This window comes from Octodon degus, unplaced genomic scaffold (genome assembly GCF_000260255.1).
Source record: "Octodon degus isolate 3935 unplaced genomic scaffold, OctDeg1.0 scaffold00099, whole genome shotgun sequence".
Classification (NCBI taxonomy): Eukaryota; Metazoa; Chordata; class Mammalia; order Rodentia; family Octodontidae; genus Octodon; species Octodon degus.
The window spans coordinates 8,589,129-8,608,612 of NW_004524675.1; the positions used below are offsets into that span (position 1 = coordinate 8,589,129).

At 36.4% G+C, this 19,484-nt stretch overlaps 1 protein-coding gene across 21 annotated transcripts in view; it reads left to right on the top strand.

The window, feature by feature from the left end:
- Elavl2 (ELAV like RNA binding protein 2) overlaps window positions 1-17,674 on the top strand; it is a 175,174-nt gene extending 157,500 nt beyond the window's left edge. For 7 of the 21 annotated variants that reach the window (XM_023723493.1, XM_023723496.1, XM_023723497.1 and 4 more), the window contains 4 exons: window positions 1,697-1,850; window positions 4,941-5,166; window positions 14,272-14,310; window positions 14,874-17,665. In XM_023723493.1, the coding sequence (XP_023579261.1) occupies window positions 1,697-1,850; window positions 4,941-5,166; window positions 14,272-14,310; window positions 14,874-15,201 (747 nt within the window). In that variant the 3' untranslated portion in view covers window positions 15,202-17,665. Of the gene's footprint in view, window positions 1-1,696; window positions 1,851-4,940; window positions 5,167-14,271; window positions 14,311-14,855 lie in introns of all 21 variants that reach the window. The other 14 variants (XM_023723494.1, XM_023723495.1, XM_023723499.1 and 11 more) reach the window with 6 other exon arrangements.
- The last annotated feature ends 1,810 nt before the right edge of the window (window positions 17,675-19,484 follow it).

Consider the following 19,484-nt stretch of genomic DNA (forward strand, 5'->3'; position numbering starts at 1 on the left):
AAACTTTAACAAAATGCAGTTTTGAAGGTGTTTCCTTGTGAGTTAACAAGTAAAGAAGACCATTGTTAATTACTATTTTGTATGAATTTTGCTAACGTTAACTGTAAAGAAACACCTACTGACTTGCAGATTAAGGGGAAAAAATCTATTCTCCCATTTCAAACCATGATACAAATGGGCACTGACATGTGGAGAGAATAGACATTTGTATGTTTGCAATGTGTGTTTTAGATAAAATAGGATTGGGTATTTAAATTAGCATATTTGTGAATTTAATAGCATTAAGATTATTTTCAAATGAAAAAAATCTCAAAATTCTAAAAAAAAAAAAAGAATATTTATCTTCTCCACTGTTATTATCCCAGTTTCCTTCTTTCTTTAAGACAAGACAGTGCCAACGTGATTTAGATTTGTAGCAACAGTTGCATTTTCACTTACTAATAAACTAGTTGAATACAGGGTTGGAAGATCAAATATAAACACTGAGGCAACAGTGGAATCTTTATAAGAACTCTATAAAGTAGTATAAAACTTTGCTTTTCCTGGAAAGTTAAAATAATATGTTGACAGAGTTGCAGGCAAAATTTAAACCAAGGGAAAAATACTTGGTGTTCTACGTTAAAAGTTTCCTTTGTGTTAGTGTTAGTTGGAAAAGATTCTTTATGGATGATAAAGTAGATTGAAGGTGAATAGTAATAGATAAATAGAGCAGGCAGAAGTAACCACCTTGTAGAACCCTAGCAGATCAGTTTTAGAATGAGACTCATTAGTCTTCTTATGAGTGATATGAAAAATGGACTGTTATATAAAATTTCTGTTCTTTTATTGACTAATCTAAAGAGCTCACAGTTACAAAGACAGTGTGGCCAGAAGTAGCTTATGAGATTCACAGCTATCTACATACTGGCTGAGAGAGATTATGGGCAAAGGCATTGATTATAATTTGGTCTAGAGATCTAGACAATTTGATGAACTGTTCATTAAATGCTTTAGTCCAGTAAGCTATTATGGACCTTCATAATCAACATGGTATTGGATAGGCCTTAATGATAAAATATTTTACCATCTGTCACATTTGGGCTTTCACTGGATGTTTGGGGGATACGAATAGTGCTGGTTATAAACAAATACAGACTTACTGTCCTTGATCTGTACACAATCTTGGTACTATAATTCAAAGATAAGGAACTTTTGAAACTTGTAGATAAGAAAATGGACAAAGGAGAATAAGGGTATACTCAAGTATACTCAAGTACATCTGCAAATTTATGAGACAGAATTATTTTGGTATTAACTCAAAGGGAATATTTAGCAGTTAGAGGGTGAATATTTAGAAATGTGGCACCACCAGGGCTGGAGATGGGAAAGGCTGGAAAACATCCCAATGTGTTCAGTGAGTTTAGCTTAAGCCTATAATGATTGTTCTTGAGTTGGCTCCACTGAGGACAGCCTATTATTCTAAACGGTACTATGCTATATGCCCAGCTAGTCTGTTTGAGAATTTACAAATCCTCTAGGAGCAAATGCTCTTTCCTCTCCACCCAGAAGAATAGCCTTTCTCATTTGTCTCGAACTTCTCCAGAAATGAGCAAGCATTTAATACCAGGCTTGCATTGGTATCAATGTGCATTCAATGCTCTTTCTGTGAGGAAGTGATTGAGTATATAGCATACTTAATTATATTGCCATTTTCCAGGTTTCCTATGCTCGCCCAAGTTCAGCTTCTATCAGAGATGCAAACTTGTATGTCAGTGGACTTCCAAAAACAATGACCCAGAAGGAATTGGAACAGCTGTTTTCACAATATGGACGAATTATTACTTCTCGTATTCTTGTTGACCAGGTTACTGGTAAGTAGGCAGTAGTTCTGGACAGTCTTTTGCTCACTTTGACTGGCAGATTGTGAAATGTTCTGTCTTCCCATACAGCAATCTTGCTTCTGTAACACATCAAAGGTATATGTGTGCCAGAAAATGCAATTTTCTGCTGAAATTGTTCATAAATACGCACGGACAAAAATAGATTGTGGAGTGTAGTGAGTGAATTTGAGTCACTTCCACCCTGAAGGTGTAGGTTTGAAGCCTGTTTCATGGCTTGCAGTAAATTTATAGATGCAGTAATCTTCATTTGCAAGCTGCTATGTGAAAAAAAGTGTCTTCCTTATAAAGTACTAATAAGCAGTATTAAAAAGCAAAATTTAATGTAGGCAGTATGCCACTAGTTCTTTAAGGGAGGATTATGCTACATCTACAGTAGTGCATGCTGCTGAGCTTGTTTTTCACGTTCATACTGTGCATAGGCACGTATAAAAATACAAAATATTGAAATTTTATTTTATGCCTTAGGTAGCTTTCTACCAAATTAAAACAAAAGGAATACAGTATTTATTAGAATATTTTTTGTGTAGGAGCACTTCTAGCCAAAGCTTTTAGTTAAAGGAAAGTTGATGATATAGATTGCACTATGGATTTTTAAAGCAAGATACAGATACATTGTTTTCTGTTACAAAAATTACACTCTTTTAGAAGCATCTTTTTAAAAATAGAAAAAATGTGGTAAGGTAGTAGAAAAACCACCTCAAGTGTGATTTTCCTAAGCAGCTATATTAAGATCTTATAGAATGCAATGTGTGAACTTTAAAAAATGAAAACAGCAGATTAACCACAGAATAAGATTAGGATAAGTTTTAAGTTTTCAAATGAAGATTAATTTGGTTGCTCTGAATTTGATCAAAGTTTCCCATGTGCTATTGATTAACTTCATGGAAAGTACCACCTTTAGAGTTCTAGGACAAGAGATATCTACCACTGTATAAATACCTAGAATAATGGTTTATAGATTTTGCTATCATGAAAAAAATCTAGGTGAGAGTATATAGAATACGGTTTTAGCTACATTAATTATTTCATAATTATCCTTATGCATCGACCACAGTGTTATATCACACAGACTGATAGGATTAAATAGATGTCTAGGCACAACAATCTGGATAGAATTTATTCAGAGCAGGGCCAGGGAGATAGCTCAGCAGCTTAGGTTCCTGCCTGGCAAGCATAGGGTCATGAGTTCGATCCCCGGTACCAAAAAACAAAACAAAAGAAAAGAAAAAGAATTAGAGCAATAGAAATGTCATTTGTTGATATCATTCAGCTTTTTCAATCCATTCATTCTTAATGAGAACTTGGAGAAATGAGAGAAGACTTCATCTGTGATACAGTTAAGACTTTAACTGTGACTTCATCAGTTAAAGGCCATCTCATTCCTTAACTGGCAGTGTGTTTTGAGCATGTGGGATCACAGGTGGACCTAGCTCACCACCTTGTGGTGTAGTCAGTGATTCTCAAGTACACTGCCCTACACCCGCAATGTTAGCTTCCTTTTAGTAGCTTGCCAGCCTTGCAGATTCTTGGACCCCACCCACAGCCGGCAGAGTGAAATTCTAGGCGGGTGGGAGTGTTTCTTACTTTCAAATTATTCTGAGGCAACATTCAAGTTTCAGGACAATTCTTTCAGATGGTTCAGTCTGTGTAAGGTCATGTCATTGCAAATTAGTAGAACATTTGAGTCCTAGGGATTACTAGTCCTCAAGACGAACTCACAGATGAATGAGTGGATGCTCTTACTATCATTTAATCTTTGTATTTGGAGCTTTCAAGGAAATCTTACTCCTTTGCCTGCAGTTAAAATAGCAAAACGTGCAGTATTAAGTCATCTATTAGGTGGTAGTGTGCAGTAGTTAATACCTTAAATATAAAAAGTAAAGCAATAGGGGCTGAGTTTAAGCATATATGGAAAAATGCTTTACCTCAGAAATGTCTGGGCCATTAACCTTATACAGCATCAATTGTAAGGCAAGTAGACCTTTCTTTTTAAAGTTCATCTAAATCATGATGATCTAGTGCCTTTTCTCAGTAACTCTTTTTCTTCATTGAAATATTCTAAATCATCTATACCTTTGTACCTACTAGTCTCCCATTGTTACTTTTAATATCTGTTTACTTGGCAAGGAACCATTTTCTTGCCACTGCTTATCTTATGATGAACAGCTTTGGCCATGCTACACTTAGCCTGTTTAAGCTAATTAAATAGAAAGAACTAAGTTTTCTGCTGCCTTTTCTTATAAGCTAGAAGTAGTTTTGGCCATCCCTATGCTTTGCTATACTAGTTTTTTTAAGTGTAGAGAAAGTGAATATGGAATGGCCTTCGATACTTACAAGCAGTGCTTCTGAGGCCAGAAAACTTTGATGCTTTACTTACTTACTTATTTTTAAAATTTAGGTCTTCTTTTGCTTCTTTATCTTCATTTAATTTGTAATATGAAGTATAGCTTGTTACAAACCTGGGGGAGCATCAGAGAATCAAAAAAGACTCTTCAAGTATTTTTTTTTTTTAAAAAACTGATAATATTAAGACTGCATATTCAGTTGTATGCATTATTTAAAATTTTAGCTGGAATATGTGTCTTTCTTCCATGGTGCATCTTTAAAACAAAACAAAACAATTTAAGCAAATCTGTTTCTTTTCTAATTATAAGACGAGTAGATACTGTGCCCCTCATTTCTACAGTGCTTGTCCAATAGCACAATTTGAAAAATAGAATTCAGGCTTTCTATTGTCATTGTTAAAAGAGTGTATTGGGAGGGAGAGAGAAAGGAAATAGGGAGAAAAGTCATAAAAAGTTGTGCTTCCTTGGCTTTTATTGGAAGGCATGTGGTAATGAGTAGCCAAACTGTATAGATGATTTCACATATTTAAGAAATGCAAAATTATGATTATAGACTGGAATGCTAAGGTAAAACTTCTGACATGTTTTTTGTGGCAAATGCTATTTGTGGATGAAAAGATGTTCTTGAGAAGGAAAAATTAATATATCCTTTCTTCTCTCCTTCCCCTCCCCTTTTACTCCCTCTTTCCCAAATCTTTACTCACACCCACCATAGGCATATCAAGGGGTGTAGGGTTTATTCGATTTGACAAGCGGATTGAGGCAGAAGAAGCTATCAAAGGCTTAAATGGCCAGAAACCTCCTGGTGCCACAGAGCCAATCACTGTAAAGTTTGCTAATAATCCAAGCCAAAAAACCAATCAGGCCATCCTTTCCCAGCTGTACCAGTCTCCAAACAGAAGGTATCCAGGACCGCTAGCTCAGCAGGCACAGCGTTTTAGGTAAGTCTGGTCTAGTTCTTGTGCCCAGCTACTAAACTGAAAGAGAATGCTCAGGTTTACTGCCAGTACTTTTATTGACAGGATATCTAATTGTTCTTGTCATTGTTGTTGTTCTTTCTTTTTATGGGCACAGGGCAAAACACATATTTGTGGAATAGTTTCTGTTGCTCTTAATGAAAGTAAAGACAGAACAGCAATAATCTACAAAGTGGTTCTCCACCAGGACTAGTTTTACCTCTGGGGGACACTTGGCAATGTCTGAGGACATTCCTGTTGGCATAATTGAGGTTGAGATGCTACTAGCATCTAGTGGGTCAAGGCTAGGAATGCTGTGAAACCTCCTGCAGTGTACAGGATGGCCAACAACCGCATATTATTTGGCTCAAAATATTGGTTGAGAAATTTTGATGTACAGATTTCTAGGGTCTAGTGAACTGTTCCCAGAGTTTTTGGTTTCCCTTTTTAATGTTTTTCTTGATAAGATTGTGTATGTGTGTGTGTTTTAAGTTTTATGGCAAGTTCTTTCTGTGTGTGTGTGTGTGTGTGTGTGTGTGTGTATATATATGACCTTTGTGAATATACTAAGTTCTACAAATGGATTCCACCATTCCTTTTTTTCTTATAGCTTAATAGTTGGCACATGTTTTCTGTAAGGAATCATACAGTAATAAATAGGCTTTATGCATAATGGTGTGTACATATATCTGTGTCTTTTAGCAAGGTCCCCCCCACCCCCATACCGGGGATTGAACTCAGAACCTTCTGCTTGCCAGGCAAGTGCTTATTCTACTGAGCTATCTCCCCACCTGCCCCTTAGCAAGTTTTTAAAAATATAAAATCTTTTTTTAGCTTTTGGGCCATCATAGCAACTAGTGGCAGCCTTGACTTGGCCTGTGAGTGGTAATTTACTAACCTCTGCATGATTCATAGAATAACAGTGACACTAACAAAAGAAATGCTCAGTATTACTTTTTAAAAATTTTGATACAATTTCATTTCTGTTTCCATAAAAGATAAAGAATAGATCTGCATATATTGCACATGTGAACCATCTCCCTTTACAATAACATCAGTGACCCCAAGTTCTATAAGCATTGACATTTATCAAACATTCTGTTGCCCGTACTTTTTTGAATATATACTGGAGAAAGAATGGATATCCTTCAGACACAGAAATAAAATGCATAAGTAGATAATTGATAGAAAGTATAGGGGCCGGGGATATGGCTCAGTGTAGGATAAGCGCTTCACTGGCAAATGCAAGGATCTGAGTTCAATCCCTGGTTCCGTTAAAAAAAAAGTATAATTTTATATAGATAAACCTTCACATGTTATTTTATAATTAAAGATACTACACTTGCCCTATCTGAACAAGAAAAATTGTGATATGTAATTTTTGATTAAATGTTTCTTAACAAAATTTTTAATATAAAAATTTCTTCTACATAAATATTTTTTAAAAATTTGAGAGGACCATCCACTCGAGACCCCCCCCTTCTGTCCCTCTCTTGGACAGAGCTTTCTTTCCCTCAATAAATATATTCTGTTCATAACTTCAAAAATTTTTTTTGAAAAGGTTGAGGAAAATTGCGGTCATTTTTGAAGTAAGATTTATTTTAACTTTAGATTCTATTATACACTTTTCTTTCTTTTTAAAAATGTATTTTGTTGTTACAGGGTCTCAGTGTGCAGCTTGGACTCATAGTGATCCTCTTGTTTTTAGCCTCCCCAGCTCTGAGATTACAGGTGTCTGCCTCTATGCCCAGATTCTGTGGCCAGCGCAGTCTTGGGGACGCGGCTGGTATGGCATGTATTGCGCAGGGTCAGACCCTCTCTGCACTTGCCTAAGTAGGCGCTTTAGTCCACTGAGCTATCTCGCTGGCCTCTATTTGTACATTTTTAATACTCTATGTTATTGACAAATATAAATGTTCTAATTTTCTGAGTTTTGGTATCTTGGGGTAACAACCAAATCAAGAGTCATATAAAACACCCCTAACCTGCATGTGAGAAGAATAGTGACCTTAATAGATTAAACAGAACTCTTAAGACTTTTTTTGCTTTTATAAACAAGTCATTCAGTATATTTTTCAAGACATTTTAAAATGTCTTTTTTTACCATATGGTATACTGTAGCCATAATGTCATCTAGCCCCCACACTCATTTTTCTTTTATTACAAGTGTATCACTTTTTTCTCTCTCCCTGTCTCCTTCCCACTCCCTTTCTTCCCCTTTCCCTCCTTTACTGCCTCCCTCTCCCTCTCCCTCTCCCTCTTCTTCTCCCCACTTCACTGGCTCCTCCCCCCTCTCCTCCCCCCTCTCCTCCCCCTTCCCCTTCTTTCTCTCCCTCTCCCTCTCCTTCTTCCTCTCTTTCCTGAGGTGGAACAATTACTGAAATTATAATCATGAACTTAACCTATTAAGATGGAAGAATTCTGTTTTCTACCTTTTTTTTTTTTTCCATTGGGGATAAATCATTGAAACTATCTCGTTTTTTGTTTTTTTTTTTTAAATGCTCAAGTGGCTTGGGGATGTAGCTCAGTGATAGTGTTCTTGCCTTACGTGCACAAAATCCTAGGTTTGATCCTCATCACCATCAAGAAACAAACAACCCCAAAACTCAAGTGTTTTACTTGAGATACAAGAGAGTTGTCATAAACACCATGTTGTGTTCCTACCTAAGTTGCCTTTTGCCCTGAGCAAAGAAATGGTACATTTGAACAGTGTGACTGTGTCTCCAATTGAGATTTGCTGCTGTAGCTTTGTGGAAAAAAAATTCAGTGAAATAGAAATGCTGTCACCATCAACTTCAGTTGATAGATGATAGTGGCAGTTGGACCAGAGGAGAGATTCAGAGGCTACTTGATACTTGGCATTCTGGAGAAACTTTATGTTTTTAGCTTGCTCTCTAGTTTTTCCCTGTGGTAGTGTGTGTGTGTGTGTGTGTGTGTGTGTGTGTGTGTGTTTTCATTCCACTAAAAATGTGTACATGTGTGCACACTTCAGGAAAAAACTTGCATAAGTATTTTAAAACTGAATTTATTTAGACATCATGAGATTAATACAAGTTATATTTGGCTTCTGCTATTATAAGAAGTGCTCTAAGTGGTAGCCAGTGGTTTCCAGACAAGCTACTGATTAGGTAGCTGTGGTCATTGAGATTGCTGTGCATGAATTTCAAGTTTCTTCTCTAAGGGCTGGCAGTTTAGTGGGTTTTCTGTGATACATGATATTCTTTAGGGTCTCCCGTATGAGGGTAACACCATCTGTTAAAAAAAACACCATACTATTTGTGTTTTACTGAAGTATGTATACCTTTTTTTTTTTTTTTTTTGAGACCCCCGTATATAAGACAAGCTCGAAGTAATTTTATAGGTGTTTCCTAACCAGCCTGTCAAGTTAACTTTAATTTGCTATTAGTAGAAAATTATTAGTTTAAATTCTTAGTAATTTTTTTGTAACTTAGGCTGCATTTTTGTTTTATGGTTAGCAGTGTTTCTAGAATTAGGATTAAATTTTGATGAAGATCCAACTAGAGGACCCCAAAGACAGAATTCAGGCAAATGAATTCACCCTGATTGTAAAAATATCAGGTGGCTCCTGCTGCATTGGTGGTGATGACTGCAGTATTGTCTCTTAGTCCATTAGCTGTTCTCCTCAGAGACCTGTGGTTTTTACTTCTGATGGGATAGAGCTTTCAGAGGATGTGTGTGTGTGTGTGTGTGTGTGTGTGTGTGTGTGTGTGTGTCTGTCTGTCTGTCTGTCTGTCTGTCTGTCTGAGCGCACCATGGTGCTGCATGTGATACTGTGGGTCAAACCGCAAGGTCCCTACATGCTTGCCTGAAACTTGCCTAAGCAGGCGCTTTAGACTGCTGAGCTATGTTGCCAGCCCTCAGAGGAGGTTCTTTTTTGCGTTTTAGAGAAGGGTCTACAGGGTGTTGAGGGTCTCACTACTCAGACTCGTAGTGATTGTCCTGTGTACAGCCTCCCAAGTGCTGAGATTACAGATGCACTACCACGCCCAGTCTCAATGGCCTCCCAGTCTCAATTGCTGTCTCAGTGCACCCAGGGGTGGCATCTGCACAGCAAGCCTGGCAGTCAAACCCTGGCTCCTATGCCTGCTTGCAGGTACTTTAATCCACTGAGCTATTTGGCTGGCCCCCTCAGAGGAGGTTCTGATGGTTAAATATATTTTTATCATCTATGCATTGTGTGTCTGTATCTTTTTTGGAGCTTTATCAATAAATGAGAAACTTAGAAACTTTCTTCCATGACTCCTAGAGAAATTTTGACAGATGAAAATAAGGGGAGTCAGTTGGAAGGGAACCTGGGTGTGGAGAGAACAGGTGATTGTTCTCCCTCAGCCTCTGTCCAGAGAGCCAGATGAACTGGGCATTGTGTGGTCTAGACTGGGTGTTGGACAACTGATTTATTTCCACAGTTCGTGTTTAGCCTGATGTGTGATTGGTGCTTTTCTTTAAATATTTTTAACTTGACCGTCATTACCTTGAATAAAGATGGCACCTCCTTTCAATTTACATAGATCCTTGAATTAAGAATGAGTGTGTTGGGGCTGGTGAGATGGCTCAGTGGTCTGAAGCACCTACTTAGAACAAGCTTAGCAAAGCACAGGGACCGCGGTTCAATCCCCCAGCACCACATGCCAGCCAGTCCTGCACCCTGGTGGGCTGAGCTGCCCCCCCACATAAATAAAATTAAAAAAAAAAATAAACTACATATAAGACATGCCTCACAGAAAGACAAAAAAAGGCTATCTTTTTTTTTTAAAAAAAAGAATGAATGTGTTGTTGTTTTGCTTTTTTCCTGTACTTCAGTTCTGTTTTCCTGAACAAATATTTCATCCCTAGTATTTGCATTTCAATGCCCTTAGCTTTGAGTTTGTCACTTTCCAGCGAGCATTTAGGAAATTCATGGTTTTTATGTTGTCGTAATACCTTGGGACTTCAGATTAGAGAGTACAAGTTATGAGAAGTATAGTAACAGTCAATAAAATTTTAATATTTATGAAGTATTCCATATCTCTTAGGTAAAAAATAAAAGTCATGTAATAAGAATTAAGTTTGAAAGTGAGCTTTTGAGGTTTATGGATCATTCAACCCATATTAGTAACCAGATAATTATTTTAACATGAGCACCGTTGGTCTGATAGTACTTAATTGACTTTAGTTTTCAAAATCAGCCTTTTTTATTTGGGTGAATAGCGTAGGTCAGGGCCATTTAGTGTGTTCTTGGGATATGATATTTGGATTAAACTTTAGAGTATGCATTTTCATGTTCTTGTGGAGCAGCTTTAATTTACTGAATATGGTCTGGTCTAATGGCCTATGTGTCTGCTTTCATGAGCCCTTATGAATTTTTAAAGGTCTGTTTAAATCAGTTGAGTTGCATTTGAGGAATGTTGACTCATTGCAGTTTTTTTTTTTTTTCTTTCTTTTTCGTGCATTTAATATAGGGTCTATAGGGTCTGTCTGATCTACACAGATAAGACTCATAGTGATCCTCCTATTTTCAGCCTTCCAAGCACTGGAATTATAGGTGTGCGCCACCATGCCCAGTCTCACTTGCTATCTCAGGGTGCCCCGGGGGCGGGGCCAACACAGCCTGTGGTGCCAGGGAACCAGCCCTGGTCCCTGCGATTTTGCCTAAGCCGGCGCCTTAGTCCACTGAGCTCTCTGGATGGCCTCTATGGATTTCTTTTGGAATAGTCAGATGTCTGGCTTCTTGACTAACTTTTCTCATTCTTAGCAGACAGATGATGTTTTATTGGGTAAGAGGGAAGTTGATCTTGTTTGAATTAACTTGTTTTGGTTATTTCAAAGCAAGTATTAGTCTGTGACTTGTAGAGATTTTGATAATTATAGGATTTAGAGTTTTATTTCTCAAGATTGGGCTTTCCATGTATTTTTATCTGTGACTTTAATTTCTCATTTCCCCTGTACTTGAATGTGCTCCTTATATGTGGATGTTAGCTAAACTGTATAAACTAGTCAAACACAGAAAATGAGATTGGATAAAATATACAGTATATTAAATGTATTCCTAATTATCTAATATTTTAGTAAATGTCCCTTTAAAGCAGTATGCATAATATGTTGATAATTTTGAATTTCCTGACTTTACATGAGACATGTTGGGTTATCTTGCGCCTAAGCTCATATGGTGGCTTGTACCTAGGAGAGGAAAAATGATTGGCTCTTCTCTCTACTGTCGTCCTCAACTTGATTATTCCCCCCACCATAGGAATCCTTTTAAAGCTACTTTTTTTTAAAAGTGAAGATTATTTTAATTTAAGCTATATTGTACAATTTAATCTTCCAAATCCTCTTAACTTGCTACGTGTAAAGTGGATTGTGTCCAGGCTGAAAAACAGGTGAGAATGTTATTTTTCACCTCTGAGGGCTGCTCAGTCTTTCTTTAGAAAACATGTGATGCATAGAAATTGAATGCAGGAACTGGGCAGAGTGCAGTTAGTAAAAGCAGCTAAAGAAATATTAGTTTAAAATAATACTATATGTTTAATGCAGTCTTTAATATTTACCATAGTATAGTAGATCATCATGCATCCTCTCCGCCATCATTCTGATCTCTGCTTAAAAACTGATTTGCATTTTAAATGACCACATATAAAAGATGTCCTTGAACTGTGTACATGCCCAGCAAAGACGTAACAGTTGCGGTGATCCTTATGTCCAAGGTATTAATACCATTTTCTTTTGAAACTGTCTAGTTTATAGTTTTTAGACTGCTAACAGAGTTGGGTTGCACAGTACACACTCATGTGGAGACCTGCTATTTTCTCTGAGCTGCCTGGGTAGATATGGACATGTGCCACTGAGACAGATAGGACAACTGGGCTTGGCTCCAAGTAGACAGGACCAGTTGCAGGCCCTGTGTTCTGGAACCTGTGCACCTTCTTACTATTCCTGGTGGTAGGAGAAGATGTGTGGTTTGCTTTAAGTCTCAGAAGACTTAAAAGGGAGGCAAATGAATAATTCAGTAAATTCAGTGAAAATGATGTATCATACAGGATTTCACCAGTAGTGAAACTATGAGGCCCTTTGGGAGGGTCCTCAGAGAGCCCAGTGTGAATATTCTCAGCATCCATCCTGGAGAGTCCAGGGATGGATTGGAACTGGGGAATTGAGATGTCTGTCTTTTACTTCTGGGGCAGATTTGGTTTCTAATTGGCTGTAAAAAATACTGATATGTTAGTTAATGAAACGCTCTCACTAGATTTTTAGTTGTATTCCGAAGTGTTTGATGGCAAAGCCCCATCACACATCCAGGTGGTGTAACTTTGAGTGCAAGGATAAAGTGCCTCTGAAATGTGGCCTTTCAGCACTTTGGACAGAGGCAGTCATTTGCTGTTTTGTTTTACATGTATCTTATACCAAATGATCCTTTATCAAGCATTTCAGCAAGTTGATGCAGTTTTCTGCTTTAGGTAACTTGCTGTTTACCTAAATGATGCCAATGTGTGTTCATCGCTTTTGGGGGGTGGGTATTTGTGACTTTCATTGAGTATAAAGTATGAAACTTACTGTCACTTCTGCAGAATATATGTGTGTATTGAACTCAGGACCCCCAGCCCTGCTTCTGCACAACTTGAAACCCTCCCATATATATGCTTTTCACACATGTGCCACTCTATCCCGTGAATGTGTGAACAAGCTTGCCTAACTTCTCCTCCTGATAGTTTTCATTATGTAATTAAGTAGTTGATGTCTTGATAACTTGTTGCCTTGTTTTGATCACTAGATATTTGTTGAAAAAATTACAGTGACTCAGGTGCGTGTTCCATGTTTAGTGGTACATGAAAAGGAAAGAGAGATAGACACCCAGATACACAGACACAGATGCGCACATGAGGAGCCTTTGTCATTGTGATTTGTTCCATTTCCTTCCATTTTCATTTTCATAATCTCCCAGTGGAGACTGGAAGCAAAAATGTGCAAAGACAACATTCTTACTTCAATGTGGAAAGATAGAAGAGATTTTTAGCTTTTCTAAAGCTAGAGGGAATTATTTTTATGTGTGCTCTAAGTTGTGCCACAGGTTAGACAAAAAAGCTTGATACTTTATTCAGGCTTACCTTTGATGAGTATTAGAAGGACCTCCTATGAGTGTTGAGCATTTGACAGTTGAGGGGGTGGTTATATAGCTGTGTTTTAGAACACATCTGTTTCTACAATTAGAACAAATCTATTGATAAACACTAGAAACATGGGGTCTCTTAAGTATATTTTTGAAACTAATAAAGCAGCAAGAATCAAATGCTGTAAAACTAGTCTCATTTATAAAATTGGGAAAAATAGACTTATCCCAGTCACCTTCTATTAAAAATTTCAAGAAACATTCAAGCTGTTGTATTTCTTGCCAAGTTTCTTAAAACTGAGTTGAGCTATACATCCCATAACAGTGTAAATACAGCAACAGCCACAGATTCTGAGCTCCTGGCTTTGTTGCTGTGGGTCTTTCTTTTTCTGGACCTTAGCTGAGCACATTTGAGAAAGGAAAGCATTAGCCAAGTTGTCTGTAATATTCTTTGTCTGTAATTATACAATAAATTTTTGATTCTAAAAGAGGAAAGTTCTTAATAAATGGAAAATAATAGGAAATAGAAAAATTTTAGTAAACTGCAGTTGAATATTAATGCCACTATTTTTACTAGCCCTGTATTCCTTGAACCTCCTAGAGTTTTGAAAATTAAAAGTTGTAATTTTGTAATAGCATAGAGTACCTCTCAGTTCAGTAGTGCACTTAGAATTTGCCTGGTGAGAACCAAAATGTTAGTGATTCCAGAACTCCCAGGTTTCCTTTTTGGGAAGAGTACTCAGATGACTACCACCACTGTTCCTTTGCACTTGCTTTGTGTAGGGACACACTTTATCCAGTGGAAGAGCTAGTGTCCAATGGCAGTGAGTGCCCATTCTCCCAGGAATGTGAAAAGACTGAACATTTTGAAATTTCACATATACATACTGTGCAAATATCCCCTCAGAAGGTGGCAGTAGTGAGCCCAGCTTTCTAGAACATCAAGGGGAAAATTAAAAACTGAAGTTTGCTAAATGTATGTTTTGCAGGTTGGACAATCTGCTCAATATGGCTTATGGAGTAAAGAGGTAATGATAGAGGTTCATGATACTCATAATTCCTTCCCACACACAATTAGTTTCTTTGCTTTGGGGAATGATATTTCCACCCTCATAAGTTTGTGTTGGGTTTTATTTTGCATGTACAATGTAATGGAAAGTTGTTTGTTCAAGCACGGATGGTTCGTGGGATATTTTTATACTACTGGATGCCACTTGGTCTTTTAAAAACTCATTTTTTTTTTTTTTTCATAGTGCATTGCGACGTTATAGCATGTTTTTATGTATGTGTTGGTTTTATTACACAGTCTTAATTCATGGAGTTATAAGTGTATATGCCCTTGTTAGTAGTAATCAGTGCAGCAAATAATGTCCATTTATCAACTTATTAATAACTCAGTAGTATAGCATTTAACTGCAGGCTACACATAGACCTTGGTTGAAACACCGAATAGTTGTGTGTATCTGTTTGAGGAGAGTAATTGCTAAGATTCTTGAGGATACAAAGGGGAAAAGAAGTAAGTCTATTGCTGTAACCAATTTCTCTTTCTATTTTGTGTATGTGTGTGTATGTTTCCTATTTTGTTTAGTAGGTTTTCTCCAATGACCATTGATGGAATGACCAGTTTGGCTGGAATTAATATCCCTGGGCACCCTGGAACAGGGTGGTGTATATTTGTGTACAACCTGGCTCCTGATGCAGATGAGAGTATCCTGTGGCAAATGTTTGGGCCTTTTGGAGCTGTCACCAACGTGAAGGTCATCCGTGACTTTAACACCAATAAATGCAAAGGTTTTGGATTTGTGACTATGACAAACTATGATGAGGCTGCCATGGCAATAGCTAGCCTCAATGGATACCGTCTAGGAGACAGAGTACTGCAGGTCTCCTTTAAGACAAACAAAACGCACAAAGCCTAATGAGCTCTTGTCCTCAGTCCATTTATATATGAAAACTATACAACAAAGGCAAGTTAAGAGAAACTTTATACATTAGTAAATGTCTTTGTAAGTCAGTGTTGAGATGGGGATAAAACGACTACTTAGCATCCTAAGAAATATGTGAGATTTTTTATTGCTAGTATTTGAATTAAAACTTCTTAAATATCTTTTATGTTTGAATATGGACAAGAGGTACAGGGTTTTTACCTGTCACATTGCATTCTATTGCCTTCTTTGAAGAAGGTGGACCTTTTAAAGTGTTTCAGCTAAGGGAAGACATTTCTTTTCTTTTTACATAACTGCCTTGAACCTGTGAGTAAATATTGAGGCTTTGTGTTGTAATTCTTCAGTTGATTGTGTCCCCCCCCCCCCCCCTTTTTTTTTTCTTTTTTTTCTTCTTCCTTTTTCTGGTTAGCTTTGTGTTTGGTTTACATTTAAAACATTGCTATTATGTCTAAGAAAAGTATTTTGAAAGTTTACATTTTTATTTATGAAGTTAAAAACAGTATTTATTTTTTAATTATGATTTGGGTTGGGGAAGGGGGGGCTACATTATAAACGCTTATTGTAAGAATACTGGAGAACTTTTCGTAAAGCAGTACCTTGCCAAAGAGATAAGAGCCTCTTTGATGTGGGTTTAAAAAAAGCATCTATTTTTATAAAAAAGAAAATTTGGAGAAACTTTTTACTGGTCCTGGAACAAATATTTTGACTTGAATACTTTGAGAAATCTCTTCATATGACACCTAGTGAGCTTTTAAAATTTACCAGGAAATTTGCAGTGGTTGGAAAATTTAGAAAGATTTATGATGTAGAAAATACTTTTGAGATCTTTGTATGAAAGGAATTGAATCAGTGAGGGAAACACTGCTGGTTTCGTTTTTGTGATCACCAGTGGAGTGTCTGGTCGTCCTGGTTATTATGTGATAGGTGGCTCACATTGATTTGTGATTTTGAAACAAATAAAAAATTTACAAAAGAATATATAAGAGCAGGCAAGAAATTTAAATTACCAAGAGATGGGGGAAAAATCTGTTCTTCCTAAAGAAATCCCTTCAGATAGAGCTCATGGTGTTTAGTGATGTACTTGCAGTATTGTTTGAAGAATTGTTTTGTCTTAAGGGAAAAAAGATGTTGCACATGATTTGTACTGCAGCAAATCAGCAAAAGTGATCTGAGTTTGGATATATTTGAAGGTATTTTGAAAGTTACGTTTAAGGCTAACACCTGAGCTTTGTGTAATGTAAATAAGACCTTGTGTTTATGAACCTTTCAGCTAATTTGATTTTTTTTCCCCCTTACATGCCAAGTGATGTTCAGGTTTTGAATGTTTTTGTATCAGTTTTTTCCTTTGTAAATGGCATTAACATTGTTACTTGAGGTCTTGCTTAATCACTTTTGTTGTCCTGAGGACTTGAATTTACAGTGCATCAGATTCGTTGCTAATTTTGTCTGTAGATAGTCTAGCTTCAGCTGTTTATGGTGATGCTACATTTTCGTTTATAAATATGTTTGTGGTAAAAAAAAATGAGTATAACCATAGGTTTTGAACAAATTTCCTTACATTTTTCATACAAAAATCATAAATATCTGTATGCTATTGAAATTTAACTTTGTATGATGCTTAAACCACTATTTGGGGAAATAATAAAATAAGTCTTTACCATGTATGAAAGAAATTTTAAAAATACAAAATATTTTCTGATTAGCATCTAGCTTATAATAAATTTTCAAAAAAGCTGAAGGTAGAAATTGCCTTCATCAGGATGCACTGAGAACTATATAGTTACGTCCTGCTTTTTGTATAAACTGAGATGCTCACATGCTTCCCCTTAGAACAGGCAATGTGCTATGCATAACATAGTTGTACATTATCTTTGCGGTTGCTTTGAGTTCTATTTTTTATTATTTAAAATTGTAGTTAAAATTTTTCAGTATAGTACAGTACATATACTGTGAGGCGCGTGCTAAAGTGAATAAGCGAGTTTTCATGCTGACCCACTCAATGCTATTCAGAAATCAATTGGCTTAGCACTTTCTCATATCCTTAGGTGCATTTAGATTGTCAGAGTTAACCTTCTGCGTTTAAAAAAAAAATAAAAAGTAAAATACATGTATATACTTAAAAAAAAAAAAAAAAAAATAAGGTTTCCCTCACGGGAAAACAGCAGCTACGTGCTTCTTTCCTATACTACTGTAGCAAACCGAGGCATTGATGAGAGGGCATGCAAATTGTGCTTCACTTTACAGTGTTTATCAGAGCACTTAATAAAATGTAAGGCTGGTATTTATTTGAAGTTGTACAGTATGACTTAATTCACATCTGTTGGAATAGAAAATATATTCTGTTGAGTATTTAAGAGGCTGTACATGTTTTCTTTTGTGTTTGGATTCTTTGTACTTTTTCATGTTCAGTACATCAATAAACAAAGTTGAAGGGAAAGAACAGTGTGGTGAGTAGGTCTTTGTACATGTTTGGGAGGGGAGTTCTTGTGCTCAGTGCAATGAATAAACATACTCTTGAGTTAAAAGTGGTTCCCTCAGAGCTTTGGTTGAAAGAATTCCAAAAAGCAAGTTAATTGGAATGTGGGGGGAAAAATCTCCACTGAACAACACCTTCTGATTAGTTAGCTTTTAAATATTATCAGGTGAATGATTCTTACAGGCGCATGTATTTTAATCTCCAAATTTGTAGTTTTGGAAATCAGATGCTGATACCATTCTGTAGCTCTGATCTAACCTTTAGCCTTTTGCAGAATAGAAATTGCCCTCACTGATTTACTTGAACTAACCAAAACAAAAACAGGAAGGTTCTGAGCTTCTACTGGTAAGATTTAATTTACCCATGCGAGTGTTAGTATGTGAAACTTCCTTTTATTGCACAGTTGCTATATTATTAAATTCTTTTCCCAGATTAAAAATGGAGCTTCTTTCAGGTTAAGATGGTGTATGTAGCACACATGTACACATCACAAACAGTGCCAGCCCCATGTGTCATTCACATACATGTTCAGTTTTTGCCTCAGCAGATGTATGGATGGCAAAAAAGATTTTTTGATTTTCTTTTATGCAAGAATTTTACTTCTTTAAGACTTAAGGTAATTGAACATAGTAGGTACTTTAATATCTATCTATATCTATATCTATATCTATATCTATATCTATATCTATATCTATATCTTTTGATCATGTCTGTCTACTTGTTTGGTAAAAGACATCTAACAGTAATTGTCCTGAATTCATAACTTAGTAGTCAGGAGTGTTTCTGAGTGACAAGACACTTCCTCTTCTTTCCACATGCAGTTAATCTCAGATCTCCATATTCCTTCCAAATTCCTAGAGTATTTAATTACATGAATTAAGTACTCTTTAATTGGAACATCCTCCAATAACTTCTTTCCACTTGCCTACTTACTCAGTATTTTGACTGGTTTCTACATCAGTAATTCTTTTATATTTCAGCATGTATTAGAAAAATTCTTGGTTAAACTGTTACTGGTAGTTGTACCTCACTTCACGAACTCCATTCTCTCTGTGACTCTGGCTGCAAACCAGACTGGACAAGACCCAAGTCAGATTTCCCCATAAGGTCAACAGTGAACCTAACCGTTAAATTCGATTTGTTTTTCATCCAATTCGCTGTGCAACCAGAATTGTGGAAAGACTCAAGTTCGTGAATCCCAAGGTACCACTGTATATTTGAGTAGACATTACACTTTTCCTCCTTTGTAATCTTGACTCATACATGATTGCAAATCATCTGGTATTGCGGTTCACTGTTAGAGTGACTCAAAGAAATTCTTAATTTTAACATCATTTTATATTATTTTAATCTGATTTGAAGAAAAATGTTAGCAGTTTAATACTTTTCAAAATAATAGATTACAGTATTTCTCCCATTTTAGACAGTATGAACAATAAATTTTGTGAATTTGGAACTACTGCTCTCAGAGTTACCTAGGAAAAAAAGTACATATAACAATAAGTATATTGAAATTTTAATATTTGGGTCTTTCAGTGTAATTCCAGAGCACTATGCATGTTGGATAAGAAGGAAAAAAAAAAGCAGTAGTTTTGCTCCTCTATGCCTTTATTTCCATTTTCGAACCTTGAACAGTGGGAGTAAAGAGAGATTCTGATAAAATCCTAACAATTTATTTGGATGATGGGCATTTATAGTCTGTCATTGCAGTCAATGGCCATTTTGTGCTTTATATTGTTCCTCTGAAAATTCTAGGAGGTAGGTTCATTTTTCTTCAAAT